At 44.2% G+C, this 27112-nt stretch overlaps 1 protein-coding gene across 1 annotated transcript in view; it reads left to right on the top strand.

Moving 5' to 3' along the window:
* The window catches only part of PLPP3 (phospholipid phosphatase 3), an 87079-nt gene extending 60234 nt beyond the window's left edge, over window positions 1–26845 (top strand). Inside the window, exons 5-6 of the mRNA XM_012442668.3 lie at window positions 8884–9060; window positions 24920–26845. Of these exons, the coding sequence (XP_012298091.1) occupies window positions 8884–9060; window positions 24920–25045 (303 nt within the window). The 3' untranslated portion in view covers window positions 25046–26845. The remainder of the gene's footprint in view (window positions 1–8883; window positions 9061–24919) is intronic.
* The last annotated feature ends 267 nt before the right edge of the window (window positions 26846–27112 follow it).

Below are 27112 nucleotides of genomic sequence, written 5' to 3'. Positions count from 1 at the left end.
GTGATTTGCAAAACTTTCTAAAGGAAGTTGAAAGGACACCATTTCGGGCCACCAGAGAAAGTGGGAGACTCTGCAGTCAGTCCAAGAAGCCCTTAGACCCTCCCCCAGGGTTTTTATGTTGGGCTTCAGGAAGTGCTGGAGTTGGGGAAATAGACTGGCTTCCCAGGTGCACCCCATGCTGTTTTTTTATTCATGCAGCCTGTGATTCATGGCTTCCCTGGGGTATTGGGGAGAATCACATTTGAGCCAGCCTGGTTTAGCATTGACAGCTTTTGTCTTTGGAATCAAGTAGATGTGGAATCAAATCTGGCTGTATCCATGACTAGCTATGAAACCATGAGTGCTTTATATAGCTTTAGAGCCTTAGTGTACTCGTCTGTAAAGTGGAGGTGATCATGTCTATTTTGCAGTTATTACCACTTTTCCTCTCTGAACTCCACTTTCCCCATCTGTCGGATGAAAGAATGGGATGAGATGGCCTGTCTATTTATCTCTCAATCACTATGGCTCTATTTGAAAGAAGTTTGAACTTCCCTAAGTGCTAAAAAGGAAGATGGGAAGCTATTGAGACAAAATTATGCCACATTACCGTCAAGTTCAGGGAATGTCAGACCGGAAGCACCAGTGTCTCCACTCCAGGCCTTTCAGCAGCAGCCACTTCCAGAACCTCCATAGCTTTAAGGGCACTTCATGTTAGGTCAATGAATAAATTTTGCCAAATGATGAGCTTGGAAAAACCATGCCTGAAACACCAAATTATCTCTGGGCACAGAAGCTTAAGGGTGAGATTAAGGCTTGTTAGAGATTAATGCAAGTTCTAATTTAAAGAAACACACAAACCCACAGCATATGTAAGCATAAACTATGCTTTATACCTCTGAGCCCTGGCCTGAACCCCAGAGGACCACATCTGGATTGACCCTGAACCTCCTTGCTCAGAGGTTGAGGATGACATGCTATCTGGATAAAATGCCAACACGAGGGCAGACGCCAATTCATGCAGCACCCCTGGTGTCTCCTCTGTTGGGCTGGGTGCTCTGCTACCTTTTGGGGATATTGAGGTGAATAAGACCTGGGCCCTGCCCTTAAGGAACTCACCTGTGCATCCAACATTCAGCTTTTGGTATATACTTAGTGAGGGACTATTATGCATCAAGCACCATGCTAGGAGTGGGAATGGGGAGATGGTTACATCCTTGCATAATGTAGTCTAGAGAAGCAGTAGACAATGTCCTGCTTTGGTACATTGGCTGGTACATAACAGTCTGGTACATTGTCCAGCAGGGACAAGGGGATGTATAGGTTATATTATGGACTCTCAGAATTGTGTCCCCTATGCTAACCTGGAGCAGGGGGTGGCAGTAGAGGTAGTCACATCAAGAAAGAGGAGACTGGAAGAACTACATGTGTGAAGGTGAAAAGGACGATGGCGATTTGGAGAACTGCAGGTATTCAGTTCAGTACAGCAGGTATTCAGTTCAGTACGGCAGGTATTCAGTTGTTCAGTACAGCAGGTATTCAGTTCAGTACAGCAGGTATTCAGTTCAGTACAGCTGGGATGGCTGGTAGGAACCAGGGAATTGAGAGCACACTTGAGAGTCTAAAATACCTTTGGGATCATCACTCCCAGCTCCTCATTTTGCAGGTTGGATTAGGCAGCACTTTGTGTTAAGGCCTTTCCTTAGCTGCTGTTCTCCCCCCTCTCCCAGAATTCTGCACCTTGTCCACTCACCTTCTTCAGGTCCCTTTCCAGAAGCCTTTCCTGACTCCCCTGTTGAAGATGACAGACCCCTCCTCTGATACTGTTCTCCCTATTCCCCTTTGAGCCTTACTTCTCACCACCTGACATACTATATATTTACGTGCTTGTTTGTTTCTTCTAACTAAATTATAAATTCTGGCTGGGTACAATGGTTCATGCCTGTAATCCCAGCACTTTGGGAGGCTAAGGCAGGAGGATTGCATGAGCCCAGGAGTTCAGCCTGGGCAACATAGTGAGACCCCATCTCTATTAAAAAAAAAATTATTAAAAAAAGATTGTAAATTCTCGGGGGAGAGATTTTTTTGGTCTCTTAGATTCACTGCTGTGTCCTATTTCCCAAAACAATGCCTGATACCTGGTAAGTGTACAATGAATATTTGATGAATGAATGAATGAATTTCAGTTCTTCTGACACTCTTGGGCCATCCTCCTTTTCATTCCAATTCCTTGTCTCCTTATCACGGACTTGATAGATTGCTAAGGGCCTGTGTAGTGTAGGGAACGTCTTTGCTGAACTCTTTCTCTATTCATTCTTACTGTGCTGTCCCACGAGAACTGCTTGTCTTTCACAGGGTTTGTTGGGTGCCAAGGAAATGGGGAAGTGGCTGTGCTCTGACAGCCCTTTCTCTGGGCCGTGCTTGTTAGTCATTGAGGTTTTATTCTGCATGTTTGGTGTCCTGGAACCCGGGATCTGGTATGCCCACGAGGTGTACCCACAGATCCTGGGAGTGGCCGTGGAAACTCCTGGCGGGAGCAAGATTGTTGTTTCCAAAGGGAATAAACCACTGCGCCAGATGTTTTTCCTTTTTCTCCCTGTAACATTCATTTACCTTGCCACACATCCATCTGTTTCTGAGTACCTGTTCTGTGACAGACCCTGTGTGAGCGCCTGGGGACACCAAAAGAGCTCATAATTGTGTGTGGAAAGCCAGAGAAGTAAATAGTGGCAAAACAGCTGGTTGCGTTCTCTGCTTGGGGTGGGCGAGGGGATGGAAGCGGCTCTCACCTCTGCTACGAGGTATACTGAGTCAGCTCTTAGACCCCCTTGAGCTTCAGATCAGGCGAGAGATTCTTCCACTCTAACTCTCAGAAAAGCTGTATACTTGTGTTTTGAATGTGGGGGTTGATGGAAGTGTGTGCAGGTGAATTAGAGGAGCCTGAAGTTCCAAATGTCCCTTGGAGGTTGTCCTTTGGTGTAGTGCCCTCAAACTGCTGCTTTTCTCGAAAGACAGAGGTCCAGTATAAAAAGATGAAGACTTCCGGTGAAGCAGTGATTTCCTATGGAAGCCAGGCAGTTCTGTGATTAGAGCACAGACTCAGAAAGAGGCAAATATGCTCAATGTACATCATATCTTTCAGTTACCTTCAGCAAGTACCATGGCCTCTTTTAGCCTTGATTTCCGCATCTGTAGAATGGACCCAGTGGTATCCACCTAACACGATTATTGTGAAAATTGGAGATAATGTAACTTAAAGCACCTGGCCCAGGCTCTGGAACAGTGCTCATCAAGATGGTAGTTTTCTTTCCTCCCTCTGATAGTGACAGAAGACAAGATTTGATTTTCTTCTAAAGGAGGAGAAAGTCAATAGAAAATTATTTTGTCCTGAAAGTAAAGAACATTCCAGAAAGAAATTCTAGTTCTACGCTATGTTTGCAAGCCACCCACCAGGCACATGAACCAGAGCCCAGTGAGAGCCATAGAGGAGATTAGAGAAGGGAGAAAGTTTCTCACTGAGTGTCAGTGGTCTGGACTGGCTTCCAGGAAGAGGGTAGGCAGGGACCTAAGGAAGGACAAAAGCCTCCCTTTCACTCTTAGCAGAGCTGTCCCAAGAGCAATGGAAATGAAGTGAGAGGACAGTACAGACCTGTTCCACCAGTATGCAAATCATGTAATGAAACACAAATGACTTAGCAAGAACGAGACTGTGACTCACCCACTCATCTGACTCTGCTGGTTCAGACCAGTGGAGCGGCCTCAAATTCAGTCGGTCCTTTCTAAGGAGGTTTTGTTGGAATTCCACAAGACCCTGGTTCTGAAGCTAGGACGAGGAAGGAGAAGAGAACTCCACTGATAGAGTGAGTTCTACATGCCAGAGCTTACATACATAATTTAAGGATATGGGAAACAGACATACAGCTTTCTTTTTATCATATCCACAATCAGCAGTTTGTTTTTTTTAGCAACTGAAAGCAAAATCTTAGTACAAGAAAAGGTCTTTAAGATTATGTGCTGTTTTAGTGAATGGACTTTTTAATATCTGTGTCTTTCACGGAGTCTTGAATAGATGCTTCTAACGTTTTAAAAAATAAACAAATCTTCTTACGCCATATATGAGAAAAAAGAAATTCACAGAAGCAGAGTGACTTATCCAGGGCCATACAGCTTGTATGTAGCAGAGAGAAGATTCCAATCTAGTTGCTCTGGCTGCAAATCATTTTCTGCAGTGTCATATTGGTGCTTGGGAGGTAGTTTCAGAGGGCTGATTTTCTAGCCCAGAGGCCTTCATGCAGATAGGGAAGTGAACACAGAATATCAGCAATAGACTAGAGGAAGTCAAGTTGATTTAGGCTTTCAGGTTTTGTCCAGCTCTACTTACCCTTTCAGGGCACCTAGGACCTTACTAAACCCCCATAGGCATTCTGATCTGGGAAAGTATGTTTTGGTCCAGAGTAGGGGGATGGCATCATCTATCAGCAGGGTTTGACTTACTTTCTTCAATACATTTTACCTGTCTCCTGTGGAGTGGGAATGAATGGAGTCTCCAGAGTTACTTGTCCCCCAGCTCCAGAATGTACTCCCTGATCCTAGCGAGGCCCAAACCTCTGGCCTGGGGTGGCTCATGTGAACTGGGCTCTACCCTGGCAAAATCTAATCCATTTAGCAGCAGTGAAATTCGACTGGGATGGAGAAGGTCATTGGATCCTCTCATCAATCTCAAAGCCTGTTGCTACCAGCTTACTTCTCATATCAGATGTAACCACAGGATGAAAGGTCATTGTGCAATCTCATTCTCAACTCCTCTTTGTTGTTTTGGTGAAATTGCCGTATTTCAGGATGCTTTTCAGAAATCCAGGTTACCCTTTTGCCCTGGTGAATGACATTGAGTAAATATCATTCACCAGGGCAAAAGGGTAACCTAGATTTCTGAAAAGTGTCTTGAGTGCCCGTCCTGTGCCAGACAGTTTCCCTTCCATGTTGTCTCCTTTGATCCTGGCAACCCAGAGAAGGATATACTATCCTACCTATTTTACAGATGAGGAGACTGAGGCTTATAGAAGTCAACTGACCACACACTTAGTAAGTGACAGAGCCAGGATTGGAATCAGAGCTATTGTACCCCAAAACGCACTTTACTACTGCACTGATTTCCCCAAAAACCCCAGCTGCAGACACCAGGATCAGTCCTGACCTCAAGGCATTCCTCCGTAACTGTGTTAGTTACTGATGGTTATCGGGGAACAGGCTCCCATCTGCTTACTGTGATTCCATGTCTGACTGCTTCCCAAAGGCGTTCTTTTCCCTTGGTCCCCTACTCCTTTCTCATTCATAAGCACTCCCTTCCTTTCTGGAGCTATTGTGATGACTGGTCTTTTCCTCTCTTCTTGTATTAAGCTCCAACCTTAAGTATCTGAATCAGTGGAAGGCGAGATGTGGGCTTTGTCCGGTTGGGAAACACGCCCTTCCTCTGCCCCACCCTTGGTTTCCAAGGCCTGTGACCTCAGCCTGCATGCAGGGTCAGGGGGAATGGTTGGAGGACTTATAACAAGCATTTTCTGCGGACCTACAGATTTTTCAGCAAGGGAAGTTAGAAAATCTTGCCGCTCCAAATTAAGAAATATGGTTAAACAATAAAATCACCTATTTATTGAGTAGCATTTTATGCCATCCTCTACGTTATCAACCAAACTGGACCATAGCCTCTAAAAGAGTGGTTGCTACACTTAGTTTATATGTGAGAAAATGGAGGCTCAGGGAGGTTTTCCTGATTAAAATCTGTGCGCTGGCCGGGCACGGTGGCTCCCGCCTGTAGTCCCAGCACAGGCTGAGGCAGGTGGATCATGAGGTCAGAAGTTCAAGACCAGCCTGGCCAAATGGTGAAATCCTGTCTCTACTAAAACAACAAAAATTAGCTAGGTGTGGTGGCAGGTGCCTATAATCCCAGCTACTCAGGAGGCTGAGGCAGGAGAATCACTTGAACTCAGGTGGCAGAGGTTACAGTGAGCCGAGATCGTACCATTGCACACCAGCCTCGGCAACAGAGTAAGACTCTGTCTCAAAAAATAAAATAAAATAAAATAATAAAATAAAATCTGTGTCCTATTATGCGCCCCACCCTTGTCCACTGCCAAGAATAGCTGAAGGAAGGTCAAACATACTGAGCACACTGCAAGTGGACAATTCCTTGTTCCTTGAATTTGCCATTGTCCTGAAGACTTGTGTTGAGTTAGAGCTAGATCAACACCTTCTTCATCCCCATTTCTAAAAGGAAGCGTCTTTTCATTCACGATTATAGAGTCCACTGATAGGTCATTAAGGGAGAAGTCTTTGGCCTATACCTCTGATTCACTAACTTCGGTATTGCCTATAGTGACCCAGTCTTGCCTAGAGCTCTTCAAAAGCACCAAGAGTGTGGTACTCAGTGCTTTGCATGAAATAATTTAATTTTCACCACTGCTTACAGTAATATTTTCCAATTGTGATTCAAATAGGTAGGTGTTTTCTGAAAATAGCGATTAAAGGTCAAATAAGTATTCTTTCCTGCAGGACTTCTCAGAGGCTTTAGTAATCTTATAAGCATGATAAGTGACAAAAATAAGGATTTAGTATAGAACATTCATCTGCCTTTTTTGAAGAAGCCCTTAATATTCAGTGGAATATGGTTTGGGAAAGACCAGCCTGCTGAGTTAAGTCTGGGTGGCTTAGTTTGACTGAAAGCCCTCTGTGAACTAGGACCTCCTTGTCCCTGTAGCCCTATTTCTCATCACTGTGCACCCCACTTCCCCAACACCCTCTTCTCCAGCTATACTGAACTATTTCAAGTTTTGGGGAACTTCTATGGCAGGCCTCTGAGCCACCCCTCTGCCTGGAATATATATCCTCACTCCTGTCCTCTTAAATCTCAGCAAATACTCATTTACCTTTAGGATTCAGGTCAAGTCCCCTTTGAATTATTAATTGTTCCTGGACCCTAACTTCTTCCATAGCTCCTATAAAACACATTAGTACACTTATTTGTTTTCTTGTATTCCCCGACTGTCTGCTCTATATGTCAGGATTTATAACTTCTCATTTTTCTTTGTCTTTAGCACTTTTCATAGTGCCTAGCTTCTTTCTTTTTTAAAAAAATTTAACTCTCCAGATCTTTTTAGGATATCTATGGCAATCTAATAATATTTACATATCAACTTCTGAATTTAAAAGTTGAGTATTCTTCTAAGTCAAGTTCTCGCTTTCTGTCTCTTCAAATTGTCCTTTCCCTCCTTTATTCCATAAAGGCTCTGTGCAATATTCTTTTACATTTTTAACTGATTATCATTTATAAATGAGAAAAACATTGTTTTTCATCACTTGCTTAGCAGGCAACAACCTCAGTGCAATCTTTCGTCAGTATTCTTATTTTTTCCTCTTACGTTTTTCCAACAATACAGTTATATAATTTCAAAATGATTATAAAGTTGTCTGCTGTCTTCCATGCCTGCTGATTTGAAATAGTTTTCCACGTAGTTGAGGATGTGATTCTGGGATCTTCCACTGTTCTGTCTCCTCAAGACTGGCCACTGGCTTGCTCTTTCCTCGCCAGCAAGGGAAGGTGTCCATTTGTCTCAGGAAGGACAAACTCATGTCTTCAGCACTGCCACAGGTCTATCTTTAGGCCATCAGCATCCTCCCTGCCCTTTCTCCCCTTCTCCTGCTTTGATTTGTAGTCGGAAGTTCCTCTTGTCCATTCGCCTCTTCCCCCTCATTTCCCAAGTTCCCACAGGAACCTGGAAATAGGTTGTGCCCAGAGGTTAGAACGGAAACTGCAGCAAGATAACTGACGGGACAATACCCAGTTGACGTCATTTCAACTACTTTGCTTCAGCTAGAGGTGGTTTTTTTTTTTTAAATCTTCCATTTTTCTTCAGGTTACTCTTCTGCTCCACCCTGTCTAGTGTCTGTCAACCTCTATTTGAAAGTTCCCTGGCATTGTCTTGTTGGTTTATGTGTTTCCTTATATTCTAATGCAATATCCATAGTTCTAAGTGGTGACTTAGAAACGTGTCCTTTGATAGAGTTGCTTTCTTCTGAAGCAGAAGCATCTCACTGGGGATATAATAACTTCCCCTTATCATTGCATATTTCATTTCCATGCTGAGACCAGGTAGTGTAGGGATTACATAGCCATAATCCCCAGGGAAATACACAAATGTGTTAAGTAAGTTGTCATCAATTGTAAAAAAAAAAAAGAAAAGAAAAGAAACCTTTACTAGCCCTGATTACTGTTCTTTAATGATTAGTTTCAGTCAAGAGGAAGATAAAGTTCCTACTACGTAGCAGTGTGCTAAGCCATTTCTGTATATTATTTTGCTGAGCTTTCCCTAGATTATCTCCCTAGATAAACTCTATTTTTCCTGTTTTTTAGTGCGAGAACTAAGGCTTAACATTTATTTATTTATTTATTTATGCAGAGTCTCACTCTGTTGCCCAGACTGAAGTGCAGTGGCACAGTCTGGCCTCACTGCAACCTCTACCTCCTGGGTTCAAGTGATTTTCCTGCCTCCGTCTCCCGATTAGCTGAGATTACAGACGTACACCACTACACCCAGATAATTTTTGTATTTTTAGTAGAGATGGGGTTTCACCATGTTGGCCAGGCTGGTCTCAAACTCCTGACCTCAGTTTATCTGCCCTCCTCGGCCTCTCAAAGTGCTGGGATTACAGGCATGAACCACCGTGCCTAGCCAGGCTCAGCATTTAAATAACTGGCTTGAGGTCATGTCCAAATTGTTCTATCTACAGCATGTCACCCAAGGTCCAGATGGTTCCCATTCATAGAAATGTAGTGTGTGTCCCCTGAGGTTATAATGCATGTGAATGGGGAGTCACTTCATGTCTGTTCCTTTTGCCTCCTTTCTTCAGCTATACCTGCAGGCCCGCTTCACTTGGCGAGGAGCCCGCCTGCTCCGGCCCCTCCTGCAGTTCACCTTGATCATGATGGCCTTCTACACAGGACTGTCCCGCGTATCAGACCACAAGCACCATCCCAGTGATGTGCTGGCAGGATTTGCACAAGGAGCCCTGGTGGCTTGCTGCATAGTAAGTAGCGTCTTGTCCTCAGTATGCAAGTGGAGCCCTGGACTGTTGCTTGTTAAATGTTTCCAGCTCAGTGACTAAAGCTAGAGAGCCCTCGTTCCTGTTCTCTGCTTGGTGTCTGAAGAGAAACCCGGCTTTAGGACTCCTTCAGTAAAATGAGAATAATTCCTGCTTCTTCCCAGCCTGTGAGTCTTGATCCAATAGGGTCTGTAAATCTTCTCTATAAATACAGAGGGTTTGGGCTCATAGAATGTTGCATTTGGAAGACAGCTGAGGTATTGTCCAGCTTGCTCATATTATAATTGAGGACATTTAGAGAAGAAACTTACCCAAGGTCATGTGTCAGCAGGTCGTGCTTAGTGTCATGCTAAGTCTGTTGACCCAGTAGCAAGATCTAAGTCTCCTGACTTGAGCACTCACATGCTGCTTTGATGACACTCAGTACGCAGTGGGACTTCTCAGCTTCTTGCAAAATGCCTCCCTTTCCCTCTGTGACATTTTGGGTGACTCAGACAGACCGAAAAGTCAGTGTTGTTTGGAGAAGAGGAGGTTTTCTGAAGGCTAAGCCCTCCCCCAGCCTCAGAGCTTTGTACATCAAGTCACAGACTTCCTAGGGACAACTTGGGATGGACCACATACTGATTTGCCCCAAATGAATGGATTACCTTTTCACGTACTTCATCTCTGACTCCAAGGGAAGGTGGGATAAATCATTCCACTTCTCTGAGCCTCCATCTGTAGGCGCTGCTTTTCCTGCCTGCTAAGTGTTTTGAGGGGCTTATTCAGCAAACATGACTGAGCACCTACTTTGATATTGAGCCTTCTGGGCCCTACTGAGGGGACCTCACCCCAGTCCAGTAGGAATCCAGAATACAATAATGGCTGGATATGTAAGCACCACACTTGTAAGATGTATTGTTGTTAGTATTATCCTTGCTTACTCACAGTAAGGATTATGAACAATAGAGAGATCTAAACCAGCTTCTTATTATTTCCTGGTTTCTGAGGCTGGCTGCAGGCTCCTGTCTCCCTCTGCAGCCTCTCCCCCACTCCTCTGTAACAGCACTTAACACTCTGGATTGAAATTGTCCATGGGTGTCTTCCTTTACACGGTAAGTTCTTGGGGGCAGGGGACCATATGTAATATAATATTATGTTACTCTTCCTGTCTTACCAAGGTCTCTCAGAGATCCCAGCTCAGACTAAGTAAATGTGTGCTTGACAAGCAAAAACTCAGAATCAATGAGTTGATCTAACCTTTCTTGAGAACACTGTAGAGTATTATCTTGAAGGTATAGGGATGAATAAGGCTCATCCCTCCCAAGGAAATCCCATTCTAGCTCCTTTCACAGCCAGGCCCAAGCACAGGAGCTCAGTGCTATGGGGGCTGTCGTAGTGACATGTGCAGGGGGCTTCCACAGGCAGGGAAGCACCTGGTTCCATGTGCAAGGGTTAAGAAGAGGGAGAAACAGTTGCAGTGTTCAGAGTTCGCACTATGAAGAACGCAGCGTGTGAACTGCCTGCCAGCCTTTGACATGGGAATCCCAGCCTACTGGACAGGCTGTTTTAATGGCTTTCTTCCTTGCTTTCTTTTTCTTCCTTCTTTTTAAAAATAAAGGCCAGGGCGTGGTGGCTCGTGTCTTATCCCAGCACTTTGGGAGGCCGAGGCGGGTGGATCACAAGGTCAGGAGTTTGAGACAAGCCTAGCCTGGTCAATATGGTGAAACCCCGTTTCTACTAAAAACTACAAAAATTAGCTGGGCATGGTTGTGCACGCCTGTAGCCCCAGCTACTTGGGAAGCTGAGGCAGGAGAACCGCTTGAGCCTGGGAAGCAGAGGTTGCAGTGAGCCAAGATCGCACCACTGCACTCCAGCCTGGCAACAAAGTAAGACTCCGTCTCAAAAAAAAACATAAATGCCAGAAGGGAGAGAAACTGGGGGAGTAAACCGTTAATGAGAGCAGCTGTCACTGACTCACTTGTTCTCTGGTGCCTGGCCCTTTAATGTGAGGTGACGGTGGGGGATGGGCATTTGCACTGAAGGGTAACCCTTTGCTGACCGTGCCCTTCTGAGCTTTGCTCTCAGCAGTAGGACAGCCTGCGGGGGTCTGCTATGCAGTTCCTTCTTGGCGCCACTGCCCTAATTAGAGTCCCCTGCAACCCTAGTTGAAAAAATTAAAAGGTGAGGATATCCTTACTAGCCCTCCTCTCTTTTATATCCTAAAACACGGGCCATGAGCAATTAGACAGAGTGTTCGGGAGGACTGTGGCTTATTTTCAAGAAGTAAAATGAGGGTTCTGACTTGTGTCCTGTTTGGCTCTCACTGATTGTAGCACAGTATAGGAATTTGATGCTAGCGTTAACAAAGCACCTACTCTGTGCTAGTACTATTCTGATACTTCACCCATTGTCTTCTTTTGGCCACATTGAGCCATTGTACTACAGCCGTTTTACAGAAGTAACTAGGCTCAGAGAGGTAACTAAAGTCATCCAGGGTCGAAGAGCTAATAGATAGCTGCCCCACGATTCTCATGGACCCACAGCTCTGCCTCTGCACTCTGTAAGGAGAGGGCAGTTCCTGAAGCTGAAGGCCCTGCAGTTAACCTGAACCAGAAGCTGCACAGTTAGCTGCTTAAAGATTGTCATTTGATTGTGTCACAGGGTCCTTCCTAACCCTTTGGGTGGATACAGTTATTGCTTTGAGTTTGAAAGCCTGTTTGACAATGTAAAGATGGTTAGGAAAGGGGTGATAAATATCTTTCCCTGCCTTTTGCCCACTCACCTGTGAACATGCAAGAACAGGGACTCAATCTTACTTATCGTTTTTCTCCAAATGCCTACCACCCAGCCTCGTGTTCAGTGGGACCTGATGGTCCAGATTGGCTTGGAATTGCAGCACTGAGAGATTCATTTCACTGAAGCTATCTGCGAGGCCAGGGCAGGGAAGTGCCTGAAAGCTGTGGCTATTCAGCATAAATGTTTGGGAATGTTCAGCTGGGAGAAAAGAAGGTAGTGTCTTTTCTAGTCATAAAGCTCCCAGGATTCTGTTGTCTTGGGTTTGATTGTGAGGGAGACTGAAGCAAAGCTCAGGACCCTGGATTGAGCAGAGATGGGTAGATCTGTGAGGAGGTGTGGAGAACCAGAGACCATGTGATGAAGATACCAGGTGCCCGGGAGAGGGGACTGTGAGGAGGATGATGGGCAGCTGCCTCATAGGTTTTGCAGCTTTATCAGGGTTGTGCAATGTAGCTGTTATGTGCTCAGCAGGAGTCTGTGGCCTCTGCTCTGCTTGTGCCGCATTACAGAACTTTTCCCCACGAACCAGGGCTGCTGTCCCAGTGAATCCCAGGAAGGACCAAGTTATCTTCTAACTCATGACTACGGCTGTATTGAATGGTTTTTGAAACAGAGACATTACCTGAGGTTAGGAGGATGGAGAAAGGAGCAGCACGTATGGCACAAAAGACATTGCATGATCTGCAAAGAAAACACAGGATCCGCTATTCCACTCTGCCAGATAACCTCCTGAGCCAAGCCTCTGTGGACTCCCTGTTAACTGAGTGTAATCGTGGCTAACACTTACTGAGAGCCCAGGCACTCAGAAGGTAGCAGAGCTGGAGTTGACCCCAGACAGCCTGAGACAGAGCTGGCACTCCAAGACCCAGGCTTCGGCAGGCCTCCTCTCGTCTCTCCACCCCCATCACCTCCTGGCATGTCAAACATTTCAATATTTTCCAGCACCTGAGTTTCTGTATTAGATGGCTGTCCCCTTTGATGGAACACAGTTCCAGTTTCACCTCTGGAAACCTTCTGTATTAGTTGCCCCTGGCTGCTGTAACAAATTACCGCAAATTTAGTGGCTTAAAAGAAAGCAAATTTATTTTCTTACAGTTCTGGAAGTTGGAAGTTGGAAATGAGTCTCACTGAGCTAAAAACAAGGTGCTGGCAGGGCTGTGTTCCATCTAGAGGATCTAAGGCGAGATTTGTTTCCTTGCTTTTTCTAGCTTTCCGGAGCTACCTGAGTTCTTTGGCTCATGGCCCCGTTTTCCATTGTCAAAACCAGCAGCATAGAATCTTCACTTCTCTCTCTTTCTCTCTCTCCTCTCTCTCTTTCACACACACACACACACACACACACACACATACACACACACACACACACACACACTTTCTCTGGCCTCTGCATCCATTTTCACATCTTCTTCTTGACTTTGGTCCTCTCGCCTCCTTCTTTTAAGGATGCTGAGACCACCTTGATAACCCTGGATGACCTCTCCATCTCAAGGTCTTAATCTCATTTTGTCATGTAGCATCATTAACTGCTTCGGGGACTTAGGATGTGGGCATCTTTGGGGGACATTGTTCAGCTTCCCACAACTTCCCCGTTCCGTGAAGACACTATTGTCTCACTTCCTTCCAGTCCCCCGTGGCCCTTTGTACTTTCTTCCTGCCGTGGCTTTAGGTCTGATCTATTCACTGCCTGCTCATATGTCTGTCTCCTCAGCTAGACTGTGGGTGCCATAGTAGCAGAATCCATGGCTTAATCTTCTGATTATTTATCCTCAGTGCCTGGTACAGTGGCTGACACAATAGGTGCTTGATCAGCATTGGGTAAATGGTGAATGATGAATTAGCTTGTGGCTTCAGGCCGGACACTTCCCTTCTGGGCCTAGTCTCCTCACCTGTGAGTTGAATCTAGAGGCCTTGTAGCTCCATGATCTCTTTGCACAGACATTCTATGGCACAGCTGACTTTGTAGTAACTGACCGAGGTATATAGTGCATTATCCTAGAATGTTGGTTTCATTACTGCAGAGCCTTGGGCAACAGGCATGACAGCCAGGCACTCTTACCTAGGTCTATTGAAGGTAGATCCTGTCACAGCAGGCAGACTTGTCTAGACAAAAATCACATGCCAAATGGAAGTAAGTCTGGTTTCCTCCTCCATTGCTTACTGATGGAATGCTTTCCAGAAAGGGAAGACAATGGAAACCAGCACAGCCAGAAAACCTACACAGTGTCACGGACTCAACACAAAGACACAAGCACTCAGGGTCAGATAGGCCTGCCTGCACACCTTCAGAGATCTGGACAGAGGTACACAGGACAAAGGAGACAGCCACAGCCCAGATAGACCACGAGGTGCATGGGCAGACCCAGTCGCACCCAGATACACAGACATCCATTCTATCTGTCTCGCCAGAACTCAGAACCACAGACACACAAACAGACGAATAAAAAAACACAGGCTCATATTAACTCTCCCAGCCCCCTCCTGCCTACACACTCACTAAGTCACCCCTACCAGAGATGTGAACTCTGCAGTTGAACTCACCCAGGTACTAGGATGAAGGAACAGACACCAGTTCATTTCCTGTCTGGTGACAACTTGCGTATCTAGTCACCTCCTCCCTGACCCTCTAACAGATGGCAAATTAGAGGCCCCTGGGAGGGGTCAGGGGAGGGCCCGGCTGCCATTGCTGTGGGTTCAGCAGAGGAAGCAGCTGCTCATGAATTTCATAAATACACAGCAGAGTCTTTCCTGGTTTTCCTCTCCCCGGGGGTGTGGCTCCGCTCGCTCTATGCTGCTATCTTCCTCCAGATGTAGGGAAGGGCGAGGGCGTTCTTTGTCTCTGCCCCAGTGAAGTGACCTTGGGAAAAGACACCAGCAAGAATGCCAGTGTGAAGAAGAGTTCACCAATGACTGCCCATGCAAAAGGAAACTGCAGGGCAGGGAGAGGGCAGGACACGCCCAAGGTAGCAGAGTAGGAACCAAGTCTTCAGTTTAAGATTCCATCTAAAGGGCTCAACAGTAAATTCCAAGCATGCTTGGCCATGAATTTGCAAGATTTCTTCCTTCTCTAACAGGAGAGAGTCCCATCTATTCCCTTCTGATTTATGCCGGTGCAGCCTGGGCACAGGGGAATGGATGAAATGAGCTTCCAGACCTCTTCTGACCCTGCACAAGCCTAGCTCTTTGCCCAGTAGGCCCTGAGGGTAATGTGACCTTGCCACTGCTGGCCCCTGCTCTTACGCAGGCAGAAACGTGGATGTGGGAGAGAGAAGGAAGCAAATAAATAAACTTCGGTCGCCAATAGATAATGACAGTACCTTTGTAGTACTCTACCACTGTCCAAAGTACAGTTGACCTTGAACAACATGGGTACCCCCAGCACAATAAAAAGTCCAAATGTAACTTTGAACTCCCTCACCTCAAAACTTAAAACTACTAACAGCCTACTGTTGACTGGAAGTCTTACTGATAACATAAACAGTCAATTAACACGTATTTTGTATGTTTTATGTATCATATGCAGTATTCTTACAATAAAGTAAGCTAGAGAAAAGAAAATGTTATCAAGAAAATTATAAGGAAAAGGAAATATATTTACTGTGCATTAGGTGGAAGTGATCACCATAAAAGCCTTCATCCTGGTTGTTGCCATGTTGAGGAGGCTCACGAGGAGGGGAAAGAGGAGGGGTTGGTCTTGCTGTCTCAGGATTGGCAGAGGCAGAAGAAAATTTGTGTATAAGTGGAGCTGTGCAGTTTAAGCCCATGTTATTCAAGGATCAACTGTACTTTTAGAACTTCCTTTCTTGCTGTCCTGCTAAGATGGATGGGCTGACGAAGCAGAGGCTCAGAGAGGGAAGTTTTATTCCTGCCACTTGCTAGGTAGTCTGTTAGTGTAAGTCACTTCACTTCTCTGCCACCTTTTCCAATCCCATGAGGTGGGGATGATTAATCCCCACCTGATTTTTGGATTGAGGATTCAGTGAATTAAAGATGCATTATGCTTGGCACATATAACATATTGATTGTGATTTGTACATTAAGTACTATATTTTCTTTAAAGATTCAGAGCTAAAAGAAGTTGTCCTTAAAGAGCTTATATAGTACAGTAGCTTTCCAAGGCTTGACCACCATCTATAATAAGAAATATATTTTATATCAGAACCCAATAGAGGTACTCATACATAACTAAAACAAATATTTCATAAAATAAGACTTGCTCTTCCTGCGTGAGACATTCTAATATTTTCTATTAACCTTCAAAAATGCTGGTGGTGACCACACAGTTAGTTGATTTTGTAACTTGCTTATGGCTTGAGAATGATCTAGTAGGAAGAGACATTAAACAGACAAGTATGATAGAAAGGCACGGCTGCTGGGATGGGATACACTACTGAGGACAGTGGGGTTACAAGAGAAGGGGTGATTAATTCTTCTTGAGGGTATTGGAAGACTAGAACGAATTTTTAGAGTAGGTAATTCTTTTAAAATGAGTGGCCATTTGCTGTAGATACAAAAGATAAAAAAGGGAATTCCATGCAGAAGGAATGACACAAAGACATGGAGATGGGTGAGAACTTGATATGTTTTGTGACCCTAGCAATGCAGAACAATGGAACTTGTGGGATAATAGGCAGAGGTGACCTCAATGAATAGTAGCCTCCTCCTCCCTTTCAGCTTCAAAATTGGATGGTTTCTGGGAATGGGACCCCCTGCCTTTGTCAAGCCTCGGTCATCCTTGGGTACCACGTTCCTAAGCTCCAGCTCCTACTGGATCTAGTACCCCATAGACAGAGCTGTCAGTCCCCTGGGTCCTCCTTAAAATAGTCATAGGCTTCCTAATAGTCTATGAATATTTTCCTGGAAGGTTCTTTGGCACAGATTCCTATTCTCCATCAGAATTGCCCACAACTTTCTTTAAAGAAAGAGGGGGCATGGGTGGGTGGGTCTTGCTATATTGCCCAGGCTGGCCTCAAACTCTTGGGCGCAAGCCATCCTCCCACCTCAGCTTCCTGACTAGCTGGGACCACAGGCATGAGCAGCATGCTTCGCAAAATTGCTCTCAACTTTCTTTGCTCCTCTAAACCTTCTTTGTTCATTTTGTGGGACTAATTTCTTTCACATTCCTCGGTAGCAGTGATGATCCTTAATTGTGATAACCGAGGTAGGATTTGAATAGTTCTTCATAAGGCTGGATGCGTGGTGGCTTATGCCTGTAATCCCAGCACTTTAGGAGGCTGAGGTGGGCGGATCTCTTGAGGTCAGGAGTTCAAGACTAGGCTGACCAACATCCCGTCTTTACTAAAAAAAATACAAAAATTGGCCAGGTGCAGTGGCACATGCCTGTAATCCCAGCTACTCGGAGGCTGAGGCACTAGAATTCTTGAACCCAGGAGGTGGAGATTGCAGTGAGTGGAGATCGTGCACTGCACTCCAGCGTGAGCAACAGAGTGAGACTCTGCTCAAAATAAATAAATGAATGAATGAGTAGTCCTTCATAGCTACAAAGTGTTTCTACATATATTCTGTATAAACCTTACAGAAATCATGGGTAGGTGGATTTTTATTTTTTCTTTTTCTTTTTTTCCTTTTTTTTTAAAATTTTATTATTTTTCTTTCATTATTTTTTTACTTTTTTAAAATATAGACGGGATTTCTCCATGTTGGTCAGGCTGGTCTTGAACTCCTGACTTCAGGTGATCCACCCGCCTTGGCCTCCTAAAGTGCTGGGATTACAGGCGGGAGCCACTGTGCCGGCCCTGGTGGATTTTAAAAATAACATTTGCACACAAATATAAGGCAGACTCATCATCTGCAAGTGTAAAACCTTTTTGTCTTGTATAAATTCAAGACAAGTGTGACAGCTTGGGTCACACAGCAGTAGAGATTTGGAGACTATATTTTGTCTGACTCTCAATGTCACACTCTTTTCCACCTCATCATTTTCACTCTCAGATATATTAGGAAGTCACTCAACAGAAGTGCTCACACACTCCCAGTGCAAAATGCCGCTAAAAGCCCTTTTTTGAGGTCAAAAAATAATTATTGCAATTGGGTAATTCCATCTAATCAAAACACAAGGCTGCCAAAGATGGGTTTTCTTTAGACAGCACTTACTGTACTTAGGACCTGAGGGTGAGCCAGGTCCCAAGGCTTTCTCCTCCAAAGAAAGTGATTCCTTCCTTAATCCATGAGACTGTTCAGTAGACCAGAAAGCTAAAAGGAAATCCCAAGGCCAAAACACATGGGAATGCATGCCAAAGAAGCAACAGCCATGGTCTTTATGCTCACACGCTGGATGGACCAACTCTATTGAGAGCTACAATTTCTGGGCTCTGAACACAGAGATGATTCAACCCAATCCATGCCCTTTTGAGTAGCTCGGTCTAGAAGGGGAAATATGACACAGCATTTAAAGCATCACGTCTCAAGGCCTATGGCCTAATGCTAATGTGGAAGGTTATTAAAAGTTCAATCTGGGTACTAAAGAGAGAAGATAAGTGTGGTTCGAGGAAGGTAATGTGCCCAGTGTACAGACAAGAAAGCTGATCTTAAAAAGATTACAGATTGTCAGCTGGGAGCAGTGGCTCACACCTGTAGGCGGATCATGAGGTCAGGCGTTCAAGACCAGCCTGACCAACATGATGAAACCCTGTCTCTATTAAAAATACAAAAATTAGTCAGGACTGTTGGTGCATGCCTGTAATCCCAGCTACTCTGGAGGCTGAGGCAGGAGAATCGCTTGAACCCGGGAGGTGGAGGTTGTAGTGAGCCGAGATGGCGCCACTGCACTTCATCCTGGGGGACAGAGCAAGACTCCATCTCAAAAAAAAAATGATGACAGATCGTCTAAGACACACACTCATGCAATGGCAGATCTAGGATTTGAACCCATCGTTCATCTCCACAGAATGTCCGATAATGGATTTCTTAACTGTAGTCTGCATAACAAATAACTGTAGTGTTTGCTAAAATGCAGGTTCCAAGCAACACTCTCAGTAGGTCTTGGATGGCCCCAGGAATCTGCTATTTCTGGAAGCTCCCAGGTGATTCTGAAACAGATGGTTTGAGGACAACACCTTAAGAAATACCAGAAGAGATGACTCTGTTTTCTTGTGGTTCTAAGATTCTAAAATTATTTTGCTTTTATAGTTAATCTACCCTTTGGCAGCATTTTAGTTCAAAGTGTTATATAAGGTCCTGTTTTCAAGGAGTTCACTTACATCAAGGACTCCAGGAACAGTTAAAGGGTAATTTTGTTGTCATAATCTGCCCTTGACAAAATTAACAAAATGACCCCCAAAATTTGCTGGTTCAGCCATTCCTAGCAATGAAAGTAGGAACCTGGCTACCTACCAGACTTCTCGTTTCTGGTGTATTTGGTTCTTGGTAACCTCTAGGCAGGCAGCACCCCAGCAGGGCTGAACTGTGTGTGCTCCATGGGAGGCCGACATTTCCGGAGTGTGAATGCTGGCAGTAAGACATTGAAAGCATCTTCCTCTTTGAATATGCCAACTCTTGGGCAACGATAGCCCTAGAAATTGTAGGACTTGGAGAGCAGATTCCGTTTGCCCTGTGGAAAACTCCCATCAGCATATGGTCTCTACATCCAGCTAGAATGTGTCAGATTTCACATGTTCATTCATTTTCTCAACCACTCTTCAACACCCCCCTGCTTTTTTTTTCTTTTTCTGGTTTGTTTTTTCTTATCTCCTCATCACAGTGAATGGGGTTCTTACAGCTTAGAGTTGCCTTGTTTGTACTCTTGCTCTTGAAGGAAGGGGCTACATTGTCCACAGTGCTTGGGTAAATTAAATCATCTTCCACTCTGGGATCACAGAACAGTTTGCTCCTTTTGACTCAGGAGGAGGTCAGAATCACTTCCTCGTAGATAAACCCATAGAAACAGAAAGCAGATTGATGGTTACCAGGGACTGGGGAGAGGAGGGAATGGGACATGACTGGTTTGTGGAATTTTATTTTGGGTTAATGAAATGTCTTGGAATTAGATAGAAGTGATGGTCACACAACAGTATAAAGTACTAAATGCCACTGGGGGAAAAAAATCACTCCCCCAATACAATGTCAGAGGCAGAGGAAAGAAGAGTTTTATATATATATATATATATATATATATATATATATATATATATTTTTTTTTTCTAGCATAGTTGCCCAAATTTTAAGAGTTTTTATGGGAATAAGTGCAAAGATTTCTAGAGTTGAAAAAAGAACTAGAAAGAAAAACATTGCCTCCTCTGCACACACACACACCACCCCTACCACCTGCATTCCTACCCTCAACATTTCCAAAGCCATCTCTTCTTGTTTGTCTTTACTGCATAGGCATTGTTCGGGCCTCATCCTCTCCCAGACTCCGCAGTCCCCGCCTCCAGACTCACTGCATCCTTTCTGACTCCATCTCCCCATTAGTTATCAACATGATCTTAATGCAAGTCTTTCCAACATGTTGCTTCCTCACTTGAGCCTTGACAATGATTCCTAGAGCCAAAAGGATGAGATCTGAACTGCTTAACGTGTCTCAGGAAGCTTTTCAATAGCTAGTCCTCTCCTCTCCAGCCTCTTTGACTGCTCTGCGTTAGGTATACTGAGCTTCCTGCAGCTCCTGGATGTGCTGTACTCCCATTCTCCTGTGCCTTTGCACACGCCATTCCCTTTGCCTGCCTGTAACAACATCCTAGCATTCACTGCCTGGTTAACTCCTCCTCATCCTTCAAAGCTAAGATCAAATAGACATCCTTTGGGAGAAGCCTTCTAAGGCTTGCTTCCACTCCCCTTCAGTCTGGATTAAATGCCATGTCCTCTTTGCTTCTTCAGCACCCTGTCTTCCCTCCATCATAATCCTTAATATGCTGTATTGTGGTCATCTGTTAACCTGGCTCTCTAACTCACTGGCCTGTAAACTCCTGGAGGGTAAAAGACTGTCTTATATATATTCATCTTTATATTTTTGGAGTTTAACATACAGCAGGAATCCAGTAAGTATTTATTGATCGCATTCATTCATTTTTGAAAAAAAAAAAAGGTAATTTATAAAGTTCAAAGATTTGGAGAGATGGAATTGAAAACAAATGTTCTGTGCATTATAACTTAGATCTCTTCTTGGTGCTTAGGGTATAGTTTTTCTTGTTTGCTGAGACTGTATTTATTGTCTAATGTGTCCTTTTGCACAGCAGAGATCTGTGGAGTAGGATTGTGGGCTGAGAGTGGGTTTATTCCATAGACCTAAGACAGCTACTTAATTTGTATAGACCCTTCCCAGCCTGGGCCTCTGGGTTTTCTTTCTGGGTGGAGATCATCTTTTGTAGGAAATGGAATTGCTCCAAGCCAAGAAGCTTTTACTTTTACTAGCTCTTTTTGTGCTCTGCTGTTCAAATATTAGGAAGATTGAGCCCTGTTTCAGTCTTGACAGTATTATGTTTCATGAGCCCCCAAAAAAGTGTTTGTGTAACCTCAAGTCATGCTGAAAGTGAAATACAGCTTAAATTGGGATTCTGCTGGACGTGACTCAACTTTTCCCCTCCCCGCTTGGCTCTGTGCAGGGCGGATTTGAGTATGTGGCTCCCCTTCAAGTCCGTAGGAGTTGTATTGTCAGTAAGGTCCGAGGCCAGAGGGCTTGCTTTCTAGTAAGTAGAGAGAATTTTTGAAATTCAACGACAAACATTTATTAAGCCCTTGTTGTGTATAAGGCTCAAAGCTAAGTGCTTGGGGTGATTCAGGGTGATTAGGGAGAGGGTTCCAGAAGTCTCCCATCTAGGAAGAAAGGCCGATAAGCAAAGTTCTGGGCACATGGGAGAGCATGGCTTTCTCTGGGCCCAGTAATTACTTTGGTATCCAGATCATTAGAGAACGGAACGCCTTTTATTGAACAATGCAGCAGTCACAGGTTTAGATCTTCTCAAGTTCATTGTTGTCTTTAATCTTCACATGATTCCTGTCTTGCAGTTAGGAAATGGAAACCCTAAGATGTAGTGACTATGAGCTCAGAAAATTAGATTGGGAGATAAGCCAGTAGATTGAGGTGGCAGATTGTTCAAGATCTTGAAGGGGAAGGGGGTGTTTTCTGGGGATAGGGGAGCTTTCCCCTGCTGTATTTGTCCCTGGCAGATGGGATGGATTCTGGGAGAAAGATTTTTAAGAAATTAGGCCTGTACGACTTATTTTCATGAATCTAGCTGCTAAGCTGGAATAAGTGAAGTTAAAAGTAGTGATGGACCAAGGAGGACGGATCATGAGGTCAAGAATTTGAGGCCGAGGAGGGCGGATCACTAGGTCAAGAGTTTGAGACCAGCCTAGCCAGCAGGGTGAAACCCCGTCTCTACTAAAAATACAAAAAGTAGCCTGGTGTGGTGGTGTGCACGTGTAGTCCTGGATACTCAGGAGGCTGAGGCAGGAGAATTGCTTAAACCCGGTTGGCAGAGGTTTCAGTAAGCTGAGATCGTGCCACTGCACTCCAGCCTGGGCAACAGAGTGAGACTCCATCTCAAAAAAAAAAAAGTATAAAAGTAGTGATGGAAGGATTTATCAAAACTTCTTTCTCCCAGACGAAGTGAAGGAAAAAGGAGAGGATAATTTTGAGCTAGAGATGAGGACATTGTTGTCTGCACCTCTCAGATGATAACACTATTTTAGTACAAAAAGAAGTCAGTCCACTAGGGGAGATAAGGGAAACTGTGGGGCTGGGGCTGGGGTGGAGAAGGGTTGAAAAGTTTAATTATCTTCACATTGAGCTTTAATCGAGTCTGTTTCCTTATACTGAGGGCACTTGAAAACATTTTCCCAAACCAACTACAGAGAATTTTCTGGCAGGGGAGCCTAGAGCCTACTGGCAGGCGGTGCACAGATCTTTTCTTTCCTGATTCTCAAGTTTGACTCTGACTGGAAGACAAATCTTTTGGTACCATGGTTCTCACCTCCTGACAAAAGAAAGGGAGAAGAGACTTAATTTTTTCCCTTGCAAAGTGGTACATCTAATAGCCCTCAAACTGTGAATGTATTAAGATGTTACACTTCTTTTTTTTTTTTTTTTGAGACAAGCATCTCGCTTTGTCACCAGGCTGGAGTGCAGTGGTAACAATCTAGGCTCACGGCATCCTCCACCTCCCTGGTTCAAGCCTGCCTCAGCCTCCTGAGTAGCTGGTATTACAGGCATGCATCACAATGCCCAGTTAATTTTTGAATTATTAATAGAGACAGGGTTTTACCATGTTGGCCAGGATGGTCTTGATCTCTTGACCTCGTGATCTACCTGCCTTGCCGTCCCAAAGTGCTGAGATTACAGGCATGAGCCACCACGTCCAGCCTGATTTTACACTTCTTGGCTAATATTTCATTTTCTTGTAGTAGCATAGAAATAGCCTAGCTTTATTTTTTAACAACAAAATAATACTTTTTAAATGTTTAGGTAGGTAAAATATGTCATAGGAACAAAATCTAAAGGTATAACAGGTTTTACAGTGGCCAGTAAATGTCTGTTTCACCTTTGCCTTCTAGCCACCCGGTTCCCCTCTCTTGAGGTAACCAGCATTACCAATTTCTTGCTGTGATTTTTATAGCACTGTCTTGATGGCTGTGTTGCTACAGAAGGGACATTGTGAAAATCAGTTTAACAAATAATTCAACTCCCTACTGTGGCCGGAACCTGGATTGCTAGAGCCTTAGTTTTGACAAATCTTATTAAGAACTTCATTTTCCTGCCTGTAATGTGGCCAGAGTGAAGCCACGATGCCGTCATTAGTAATGAGCACATTACCATCCGCAGGACAAAGACTCTTCAATTCAGAAAGCTGTTGGACATAGGAACTTTGATAGTATTTTAGGCCCTATTTTGAAACCCAACCATGTTTCCTATTAAATTACGTGACTGATAGCTGCCGCTTATGGTTACTTAGTAAAAACTCCTCTTACTAAATGGCTCAAATGGATGTCTGTGTATTCATTTTGCCATCTAATACAAAGCATAAATTTTTCTTACTCTAGTAGCTCATCAAGTCCTTGAATCTTTCATCGTATGCTCATTGAGGCAGGAACTATGCCTGAGCCATCCTCACAGCTTTGCAAGTGGCGTTCAATAAATGTTTCTCAAGTATTCTAAGAAAGACTCAGTGAGGTCACATCCCCATGAGGAAAAAGAACGCTGGGAATAAGTGATAGGAGATTTTTCATTAACCTTTCCTCCAGGTTAGTTGCTGACTTTTTTGGCAATGAGAACCTGGTTTCTTGACCCCCATCAAATAGTTGATATCACTGGGTTTTCAAGAAAAATAGTCACCACTGCCTGACTTCAACTGTTGCTGATAGGAGTTCATGTTGGCTGATCTTTTTTGGTTACACCCTGGATTCCTTTGTGAGAAAAGGGAAAGTAGTGTGAATTAATGACTGTAACTAATTATGATCTGCTTCCTTTGTTTAGGAACTTATCTTTCATTGCTATTTGTTTGCCTTGAGAAATAAGGAAGCATGGGTTGCAGATGTGGGCACTGGACCTGAGAGTCCTTAGAAGTGGATTCTACTGGGCTGGACGCAGTGGCTCATGCCTATAATCCCAGCACTTTGGGAGGCTGAGGCGGGTGGATCACCTGAGATTGGGAGTTAGAGACCAGCCAGACCAACATGGAGAAACCCCACCTCTATTAAAAATTCAAAATTAGCTGGGCGTAGTGGTATATGCCTGTAATCCCAACTACTCAGGAGGCTGAGGCAGGAGAATGGCTTGAACCTGGGAGGTGGAGGTTGCAGTCAGCCAAGATCGCACCATTGCACTCCAGCCTGGGCAACAAGAGTGAAACTCCGTCTCAAAAAAAAAAAAAGTGGATTCTGCCAAACCGGTGTTGTGCAACCTGGGGCATGTCACGGCCTTTTCCCAGGCCTCAGTTTCCCTTATCTGTGTAATAAGACTTGATGATATGATCTCTATTGTCCTTCCCTATTCAAAGAGTTATGATCTGGGGCCACTTTTCCTAAAGTCTATGCTCCTCTGACCTTCCTTTTCCCACTGTACCCAGACCCCACAGGTCAGTTACTGACTTTAATCTCTGTTTTGTGTTTCTAGGTTTTCTTCGTGTCTGACCTCTTCAAAACTAAGACGACGCTATCCCTGCCTGCCCCCACTATCCGGAAGGAAATCCTTTCACCTGTGGACATTATTGACAGGAACAATCACCACAACATGGTGTAGGTGCCGCCCACCTCCTGAGCTGTGTCTGTAAAATGACTGCTGACAGCAAGTTCTTGCTGCTCTCCAATCTCATCAGACAGTAGAATGTAGGGAAAAACTTTTGCCCGACTGATTTTTAAAAAGAAAAAAAAAATGTTTTACTTTGTGGCCTTCCAAAATAGGTAGTGTTCACCTATGTGGAAACACAGCAAACTAACACCAAGTGCCGGAGTCCTGAATGTGGAATTGGTTCAAGTGTTCATGTTCTAGTGAACACGGCTTGTTCAGGAACAAACACTAAAATGATGTGAGTAGAGGCTGCTGGTCACCTTTGTGACCTGAGGAATCCCAGGCCTGTGAGAAAAGCAAAAATTCACATTGTAGCACACAATGCCAGAAATAGCACTGAATTGAGAAAATAGCCATTGCGGGGCTGCCCTCTTGAGTCTCTCTGTCCATCCCATTCTATTCTGTACTGTGACTTTAGTTCAGGAAGTTTTGTTTTGTTGTTTAAATAGAAGGAAAGAGCAAGTTTGCTCAGTCAAGTGATCAGATCCTGAATCCAGATTCCCAGTCCTAAGATCTTATCACCTTCCCTGCCCGTAGGCCAACAACCGTAGTTCCTCACATTAGTGATTAGCGGACTCTTTGTGGACGAGTGAATTTCACAAATAGCACAATTTCAGAAGAAATCGAGGGCACGGGCCCTCACTTTTCTTCTTTCGACGCATCATCCTGTGATGTTGAAATGTCAATTGCAGGATGCTGACGTTGTGCGCATCAATCACCGGGCACTTGCACACTCTTAGAAACAGTTCAACTTCGGTTACTGCCTTGAAATCCTTGCTGCGGGCCCACCAGGATTTCCTGAGGGCCCAGGGATGAGCAAGGCATGGTCTGCTACCAGCTGATGGAAAGCAGCCTTCTTTCTGCACAACAGATGGGAGAGTGAAGGGGGCAGAATGAAAAACGAACCAACCTTTTGGCTGTTGCAAATCAGAAGGAGCCAGAGAAGCAGGCAGTCTCATGCCTGAGCGGCTACCCTTCAGGATGACAGAGCTGAGGGTCTTTGTAGGAGTTGCTCTTGCTAAGCTGTGTAAAGCACTATTGTCTTGGGGTTGACCCCTAGGGCAGTTCTTGGTAGGTTCTGCTGGGCAGAACATATGGGTTAAATCTCGGTAGAGAGTTTTCCTCATCCTCTATCCGTAAGTGTCCTTCCATGCAAGGTCCCGCTCTAGGTGGTAGACAGGGACCCCTTCTACTGAACCTTTGAGGAAAGGAGGAAGGAAGAAATGCGTTAATAGATCTTGGATGCAGACCTTTTCAAAGGGTTACATGTAACCATATGGATCAACCACATGCACATCCTGTAGTAATACAGAATCCGTCCTTTCATTTCAACTTATAGCAAGCTATGATTTTTATATATAAATATTATATAAATAATGTATAAAACATTAAAAGTTAACTATGTAAAATATTATTTCTGAAACAATTTTAGCTCTATCCACTATGATTATAAACTGTGTCTCGACCTGTGTTATTTACATTAGCTGCTTTAAAAAGCATTGAGTTAATTTTTTTAAAATATCAACTAAAGTATCATAGTTCTGTGGTAGACATTGTTTTATAATGAAAGAAATAACTGCAACTAGAGAAAACTGTATAAAAACATTAAATTGTCAGTATTTTTGTAAGGTTCCATTTTGTAAAGAGAATAATATTCAAAGACTTTTGTAGCATACAAAGTGAAAACTTGTATCTGCGAAACTATACTTGTATTAAAAGTGCTTTTTAAATAAAAGCTCATAACACAACTAATTAAGGATTACAAGCCTGGAGTGTTTGAGAGAGGTCTGTCTCGGGTGTGTGGGAAGGAGGAGGAAGAATCGAGGGCTGGCCTCTTTGAGCGGGCTTGCTTCATCTCAGGGCACCAACTCCTGATTTTTTCAGTGGGGAATGTGGTGGTCATAGGGTAGATACGGATGTCTGCCCTGCTCTTTCATCTCTGAAAGCCCGTTTGCAGAATGAGGCCCTGGCTCTACTCTCATCTCAGTCTCTTCTAAAGAGTTTTTGTATTCTAAAGGG

Source organism: Aotus nancymaae, unplaced genomic scaffold (genome assembly GCF_030222135.1).
Source record: "Aotus nancymaae isolate 86718 unplaced genomic scaffold, 86718_ANA_hifiasm-v0.15.2.pri h1tg000007l, whole genome shotgun sequence".
NCBI lineage: Eukaryota > Metazoa > Chordata > Mammalia > Primates > Aotidae > Aotus > Aotus nancymaae.
This window is presented reverse-complemented; position numbering and strand designations above follow the sequence as displayed.